At 44.4% G+C, this 8,606-nt stretch overlaps 1 protein-coding gene across 1 annotated transcript in view; it reads left to right on the forward strand.

Moving 5' to 3' along the window:
- The window catches only part of LOC108575630 (carbon catabolite-derepressing protein kinase), a 7,631-nt gene extending 2,973 nt beyond the window's left edge, over positions 1–4,658 (forward strand). The window contains 5 exon segments of the mRNA XM_017938472.1: positions 1–133; positions 724–1,006; positions 1,612–1,800; positions 2,615–2,736; positions 2,820–4,658. Coding sequence (XP_017793961.1) covers positions 1–133; positions 724–1,006; positions 1,612–1,800; positions 2,615–2,736; positions 2,820–4,315 — 2,223 coding nt within the window. The 3' untranslated portion in view covers positions 4,316–4,658.
- Positions 4,659–8,606: the final 3,948 nt, after the last annotated feature.

The following is an 8,606-nucleotide window of genomic DNA, read 5'->3' on the forward strand; positions in this document are numbered from 1 at the left end:
GGCATCTCGGACTTCTTTCGCGAGTTCCAGTACGGACTACGCCTGGGAGCACACAAGAACATCATCACCACCTACGACGTGTGCTTCGAGACCGCTGGGTTTTACGTTTTCAGCCAAGAGTACGCCCCACTTGGTAAGAATTTTCGATAACACGGTGGTGAAACTTTAGTATCACACCTTGTGCAATTTTCTTTGCTTCTGAGAGTTTGTTTCTTTCCTTTACGATGATTCTATGAATAGATTTAAGGGAGAGTCCAATTTTATTGCCCGAAAGATAAGCGATGTTTAACAATTTTTTTTCGCTGAACTAGTAAAGATATCGTAATACTTCTTTCTCTGATAAAAAGAGACATCCTTGGACTATGATAAAAAAATTTTGTTCAATCTAATTTTCAATATTATTATTGCAAATCTTACACTTCAAGTTAGCACTATGGGCTGTAAACGTAACCTCGAATATTTCGAAAAATAATGGATCGACAAGAAATGTATTATACTCGTGTTAAAGGACTCTTTGAACCCTATTACGCGACGTAAAAAGTTTTCAATCGGTCCACTAGTAACAGAATAATCTGAGATGATCCTTTTAGACGGTTCACCATTCTGCGCATATTATCATCAAGTGAATATTATAAATAGTAGCGATAGAAATAAATTGATGTGCAGGTTGTTTGAAATAGTAAATAATACCAATACATCCTTTACATCGTCTACATTTCTCAGGAGACTTAACTTCCAACATAACAGAGACGGGGTTAGGCGAGTTGCACGCGAAAAGGGTGGCCAGGCAACTGGCCTCAGCGGTGCAGTACATGCACAACCGCGTAGTAGTGCACCGTGACATCAAGCTCGACAACATTCTCGTGTTCAGGAGCGACTTCTCGCGAATCAAGCTGTGCGACTTCGGTGAATCGAGGCGGGTGGACACGGTGGTGCGACGACACAACGAGTGGCTGCCATATTCGCCGCCCGAGGTATTGCAGATCAGGACTGACGAGACGTACATGTAATTATACGATTGACCATTACCAGCAATTATCGCGATTACGGGTTGATCAGTTTTTGCCTGAGGTCGTTGTTAGATTACGAGGCGTTCATTTGTCGCCACAGTTTCGGTTTAACGGCGAGCTCGAAAGGATTAACATGTTCTGGGAAGTGGAAGAAATTATTTGACGACGATCTGTCGTCTTTGTAATTCCAGTCTAAACGATCGATGGATAATAAAGAAAGGAGTATCTTGGAATTAACCCTTTCGTTGTCAGACAAATTAATGGAGAACGGTGTACACTATCCTATGTACGTTACGTTGAATCATTTTCTGCATCTTTTCGGAAAACGATAAAATTGACAATTTATTTGAATAATATTTCAAGATTTATAGAAAAACTTTTGCAATAATATACCAATTAGCTAATTAATTTTTTGCTTATCAAAAGATTGCCCAAAATATTCGGATCACACGTTGTACGCATTCGTAATTTGCTCCGTCTGTATCTTACCAACGAAAGGGTTGAGATGAAAGTGTTCGACATGATATGGCGGCTTGCGTGATCATGAATGACAAAATATACACGCGTGCGTTTGCAACTTATATACGTTTCACGTTTTCAGAGCTCTCACGTCGCAGGACGTCTGGCAATTCGGCATTGTCCTATTTGTCTGCCTGACCGGATGCTTGCCGTGGCAGAAGGCGACGTTGGACGACCCGCGTTACATCAGATATCAAAACTGGCACAACGCGACGCTGAACATAGCCAAGAAACCGAAATTATTTCGGCTGATCAGCTCACGGGCGCAGAAGTCAGTTTCTTCTAACGAACAAGGCGCCATCGCGCGTTAAATTGTCACTGGAAGTGTTTTATCGAAAGGATCGTAACTTTCTCGAACGCAATTGCTCATGAAAAAAAAATTTATCAAAAACGAATTTTTTTAAGGATACTCTCTAGTCAATTTTTTGTTTCGCTAAATTTTCCGTATTTCTTCTCAGTAAGAAATTATTCATATTTTTTTTTCAAATTTTTCTACCGAAAATATCTGAGAAGCTCCAAAGTGTGCACTCAATTTCTCTAATTTCTCTCTCGTGAATCACACACTGTACTATTCATGGAACTAATAAAATTAACTTGTAGCTCGTGGTAACCTGACAACACAGAAGCTACGAAATATAAATTAGATTACTCGACACAATGTACAGGGAGTTCATAAAAAAAAGGGGGAGGGGGGGACACTTTCAGGTTTCATTGTAAACGTAAAAACAAGCAGAAGGGTTGCTCGAGGTGCTACAGATTATATGAAGTCGCGTAAAGAGTAATACCGAGAAATGCTTCCATTTTAGCTTCGGTTTATTTTCGAAACAAACAATGGAACGACCGAAAGCATGCCATCCCTGCATTAAATGGTTTGTTGTCTCAGAGTGAGAAGAATCATTAAACGGTAGATCACGAATGTTACTCGACAATCGGATCACGTTTTATATACCTTACAAAGAACCAACAAAGATCGACCTTTAATTTAATTCCAAAATTCTTAGCAATTTCGCTATTTCCAACAGCGCTGAATTCAACTTAAATCACCACTTCCTGTATGTTTAACGATTCTCCTCTGTATTCGCCAGACTGTTCAAGCGATTACTGGAGCCGAAAGCTGAGAAACGGAACGTCAGCGTCTTGGAGGTGGTAAACAATTACCTGGAGGACAGGTGGCTGGCGAAAGTGGGCGCTGAGAGGGCCATGAACGGTAACGATCGATCCAAATTAAAGACTCCAGCCTTTCTTTCTCCTGCTCCCGGTATCTGCTTCGTTGATTCGACGTTTGCACAGGTGGCGCGGACGAGAGAGACGAGCTGTGCCCTTCGTTGTACAGTTACCATAGCTCCCTGGAGGAGAAGAATCAGCTGCTTCACACCCTGACAACGTACGGGATCGAGACAACGGTGGACAGAGCGAAGAAGAAGGATCGTATCAGAGAATGGATCCAAGCTAGCGCGATTATCGAGGAGTACGAGGAGGAGGACGAGTCGGATCTGAACGAGGACAGCCGTGTCTACGAGGACGAGGACCAAGGATCTAGCTCCATGAAGGGCAGACACTTCCCAGAGGCGCGTCCAGTAGCCAAGGACGGGCCGAGAAAGCAGCTAAACAGAACATACTCCTCGGCGGCTAGAAAGAGACACTTGATCAAGCCCACGGAAAGAAAGATCCCGTTTGCACCGCAGGTGGCCGAAGAACGAGAAGCAATCGCTCGATACTCTAGCTTCCCCAACGGCGATCCAAACTTAGCTGTGCTGAAGAATGGAACTAATGGGAACTCGGTACCTCCGCTCACGCTACCTTTGAAAACCGAGCCTACAGTCGAGGGCACTAGGTCGCTGTCGAACGGTCAAATCGTGAATAATTCCACGGTGAGCAGTTTGAACACTTCCCAAGACGGCTCTCTTCCCACGAGCAGCAGTGGCTACAAATCTAACGTACAAGAAGGAACTCCGGAGCTGAGGAACTCGCTCGACTTCCAGGAACACCCGACGATCTCGCGAGGAGACGCGATAGGCGAGCCAAATTTACCAAGGAGCCCTCAAGTACCCAGCAGGAGGCACCGTTCGCAAACTGCCCCGTTTCCAGGCTCGCCGACCGTGCCACTGGTGAACGGAAGTCGAGCAGAGTCGACGAAGAGGAGTCAGTCCGCCACGGTGTTAGCTAGCTCAGCACAGACAGACAGGTCGAACCTGGTGATGAGTAGATCGTCGGAGAGGTCATCCGTGGACAGCCAATCCGCAGCTACCATGATCCGCGGCGAGAACTCGATCTCGAGAACGGAGCATCGATCCGCGACGCAGTCGACGTCTCGAGTAGAAAATCAATCCGTGGCAATGCTGCCGCCAGCGGCGGCTGCTCGACCGGAGAACCAATTGAGCAACGCTTTGCCGGTAGCCAGAAACGAGAAATCCGTGGCTGGACCGGCTGTTACCGGTGCGACGAATCCGTTGACGATGTCGGTCGCTTCCCATCTAGTCATGCAGAGCTTCAACGCGTTGCAGAGGATCAACGCGGTCGGCGACGCGGTGAACAATCATCCTGCTGTTAATCTGCCTAACACACCGAAGAACAGCCCGTCTTCCACGCCGAGCAACGTCCTAACCCCGAAGAACAGCCCGACAACCACACCCGTGAGAACCTCCACACCGCCTAAGCACAAGAATCACAGGCCCGAGGAGCCGATTTATTATGGAAAAGACCTGTTCGAACAGTACGGAATCGCGCAGGGAGTGATCCTGAAGACGGACAACGCTCGACGAGGCTCGCTCGAGAGCGGCAACTGATCCCACGGTAATTGAGGATCGATGTTTGATTTTGCTTTCGCGCCGACACGGTGGACGGTGGAGGGCTGTCGAAACGGCACGGATTTGTGGACGGGATACGGTAGCCTGTACATCGTGTCCTGGTTTGGCAACGGTTTATGCGTCATGTTACTGGTCACGCGGTTGGAGATTAGGAGGAGGGAAAGTTGTTCGATGTATCCCGATCGGGGAATGGGTGATTGATGCATCGGCTGTGGAGAGGTAGTTGTTGTTGTTTGGAGATTTCGCGATGTAACTTGGGCCCGGGGGAAATTGAGGGGAAACGATCGTACGATGCGACGAAGGTTCGGTTTAATGGATTTTGCAGAGGAAATATTTTTCCCGTGATAATTATCCAAGATAGATTAGTGTACCGATTGAAGAGAAATTTCTTTTGCTGTTGAATCACCTGCTAACGACAATCGAAACGTTGCTTCACTATAACGCTGCGATTAATTCGATGCGAAATGTAGGAATGCTTCTCGTTTCCAAGAGTATCACCGTAGAACAATTCACAGCGATTAATTAGACACGAGTTGACGAATTGCGTCTTGTTTCCAAGAGTATCACCGTAGAACAATTCACAGCGATTAATTAGACACGAGTTGACGAATTGCGTCTCGTTTCCAAGAGTATCAACATAGAACAAGCACGCTAGATTCAGAAACAGCTTGTTAGAACAGTCTAGAAAAACCAGAAGAAAGAGACTTCTAACTGAAAGCTACACGAATTGAAAAACGATTCAGAGACAAATTTCACGAACAGCTATTAGAGATAGTCTTAGAGCGAAGAAGAAAGAGATTTCGAACTAAAAACGATTCACAGAGAAACCGACGAACCTGCAGACGACGTAACGCAATCAAGCACGAGGTGAAGCTATACGAAAATTGCTTAACACTTCGATTGCTATTCGATCGATGCGCCCATCCAACATTGTATCGAACAGATACGACAGAAGAACGAAGGTGCACCATTTAGATTGTTCCGTTTGTTGGACACGAGCCACGGGCGATGCCCATTATAGCGATTCCTTTGTTCCTTCATGCCGATTCTTACATTATGTAGCTTGTGTACATAGAACGAACGCGCTCTGCTGAATAATTTATGGATTATTATTTCCTTTATTGTTTTCTCGTTTCGTCGCAAACTGAATGCCGGCGAGAGTCGTCGAAACGGGCGCAGAAAGGCAACGATAAGATAAATAATAGCGATCGAAAAACGATCAAACCCGTAGATCCAAATTCTTGCGTATGTATATACGGTGTGTCGTGTATTTCCGAAAATTATTTACATACCTGCGATCGTCGATTAGTCCAGGGAATAGAGAGAGAGAGAGAGAGACGGAGACAAATTTTACCAGGTTTCTACCCGGAAACTAGTCAACGTAACTCCGTTTAATCCTCTTGATCCTTGCGATCGATGCTCTTGAACCACGAAGAACCAGTGTAAACGTTCGATATTCCTGAGGATTAAATAGAAACTGATCGAGATCAGCTCGTACTCTAAGACGACGTTAGCCTAATTGAAATGTAAATATTACATTGCACACCGTGACTGGCATCCGTTTGTTCGGGGTAGCCGCGAAGGTGTGGCCAGCGGAATGTGACGTGAGTTCGATTAATTGTGATAATAGAAGACCCGTAGGATGACATTCTAAATTGTCCATTTGTTCATTTCGGACCTACTTCGACGAGTGTTTTCGAGAGTGAGAACGGTGTAATATTATACGATTTTGTAGATGAATGTTGTTACATTTGAATTTAACGTGTATCATCGTGTATATAAATATGATGTTGAGGAATTTCTCTGTAATTCCATTGAATAAACGAGAGGATAGAATATGTATGGTACGTGACGATGATTATTTCGTTGGTGTATACATGTATTGGATCATCTTTGTCCGGTATCGCTGCTTTCTTATTCGAGATGTGTCCTTGATAGGGTTCGCTGTTAAAAATAGAGAAAACAACGAAAGGAGAGGCAGGAGAGACGCGAAGCATTTTAGAGAAATGATAACAGATGGCAGCCAAGGTTACCAAGAAGTATACAGGGTGAGCTATATAAAGTGGTACAAGCTGTTTCCTCAGGCGTTATTAAATATAGCTATCTAATAAGTCAGTGCTTGGTATTTCAACGAGCGTTCTGACTGACAACCGTTCTCACGCATAAATGTCTATTTTATGCGATCAATCAATTTGTCTGTACTCCTGCAATTTTTTTAGGAATCTTTACTTTTTGTTTTAAGGAAAATCTGGAAATTACACTGTTTTACTCGATACGTTTATTTTTCTGAAAATATTAAATAAGCATGCATTCTATTGCGATGAAATTAACGAAATAATTTTGGCCAACTTTGCAAGTCAAATACTCCTATGTAGAATGTTTAAAAGTGTCTTTCAACAATTTAGTTCTTCTTCAGCAATTTTTTTTTATGAATCTTTAAAAAAGAACCTGGAAATTTCACTATCGTTTGCATTTTATTACGATAAAACAAATACTCCTCTTCAAAAATAGAATCTCAAATATTTCTTAGACAAACGCAAGAAAAGATTGGAAAAACGAAGGATCCTCTACCCAACGTTTCTCAAGGGAACACTTCAATCTAACCCACGGAGAAGAAGAGTAAGATCCTACTTCGTTATCGAGAAACATCCACACCGACCCAAAAAATTCATCCCTCGAGCGATCCAACTTAATTCCCGCTGATCGTGAGAGAGCACCGAGCTCTAAAAACGGACATCAGTGGCCGCGAACGAAACGAACCAGAGCTAATAATACCCTGTCGATTAGCGTCCGATAGTAGCGCGAGGGCAGCTCGTAAAGTATAATTGTCTCGCGACGATAAGCGCGTCGTCGTCCCTTTCTCTTTCTCCGTCCCATCTGAACGGAACTGATTGTCAATCTCGCTCATGTGCAGGCGTATCTCGTTGCCGAGTAATTAATTACACGGATAAAAGTGTTGGAGCGATAAGGATGAGGTTGGAAATGGTATTTTCGACGCGTGCGTCCGTTGCTTTCGATTTGATCCTCGGCGCCATCGTTGTAGTCGTCGACGTCGTCGTCGAAACGACGCAAGGAGGGTCACGGGGGTACGTGTCTGGCGATATGGAAATAATTACCAGGCAGGGCGAGGCACGAATTAATTAAGAGATACGTAAGTAGCGTATATTGCGCACGAGATGCAATTACGTCGTCTTTGAGTCCGTGGCGCAGCCAACGCCCCAGGGAGATATAACGAAGTGCAAACCAACCGTCCGCGATACGCTTTGACACCGTTCCTTCGATGCCAAAGAACCTACAGCTATGCCCGTGGAATTCGCGTTTATCGGCTCCTTATCGGATTAGGCTACGGCCGGCCATCGATAGTGGAGACTGCTCTGCGATCGTTAACGGAGCACCCAGTCGCTCAGGAGGAAGTTGAACCTCGAACTGAGGAGGGAGAGACAGGGAGAGCCGGGGAGAGACAGGGAGAGACAGAGAGGGGTAAACGAGCAAGCTTAATTGCTTGTGTGGCTCGGACGAATTCGGATGATTGATGGTTTCGTGGATTGTCGCGTGGATTAGATGGATGGTGGTGTTTCAAGGCTGCAACGAGACGGGTTGTAGCATGGGATCAGCTCGTTTCAAACGGAGTTTCATGTTTTAAACGTCTGAACGGTGTAACGGGGAAGTTGCATTCTGCGACGCGAGTGTGACTGTGGGATTTAAGGCCTTTATGATCGTTGCGATATAACCTGGGCGGGGGAGTCGTAAAATTTCTCTTTCACCTCGGTTTCGTAACCGAATTTACCACCTACATCGCCCAGTTTCGCGTCCTGTCTTCTCGCAGAGAGGACTTCTTTCGGTAGATGCAATTTCGAAATTGCACGGCGATGATGCTGGGGAACAATGGAGATGGAAAAGGACCCTTTTGCCTCTGTGCGCACTTCTAGAGTCTATTCGGCTTAAAGGAGTTTTAAGGTAATGTTTAGTAGAGCGTGCTACTTTGAATCGAAGCTTTGTCAACGAGAATTTGGCTGTGGAATTAGTTCACGTTGGGGTATCTTAAAATAAATGGAAATTAAATGTTCATTTACAGGGTGACATTTTCTTTACATCAAATAAGGCAAAGAACAGGTTTGGATTTAAACGAACCACTCTATTAATATTAATGTATCTTTAAAGAAACGCAAAGTAGAAATTAATTTCTGGGATGAAATTTTATATAAAGAAGTTTGAAGAACATGAACTATTTTTTTGAATATCTAAAGATGCAAAGAGAAAATCGACAATG

Source organism: Habropoda laboriosa, unplaced genomic scaffold (assembly GCF_001263275.1).
Source record: "Habropoda laboriosa isolate 0110345459 unplaced genomic scaffold, ASM126327v1 scaffold186, whole genome shotgun sequence".
Lineage (NCBI taxonomy): Eukaryota > Metazoa > Arthropoda > Insecta > Hymenoptera > Apidae > Habropoda > Habropoda laboriosa.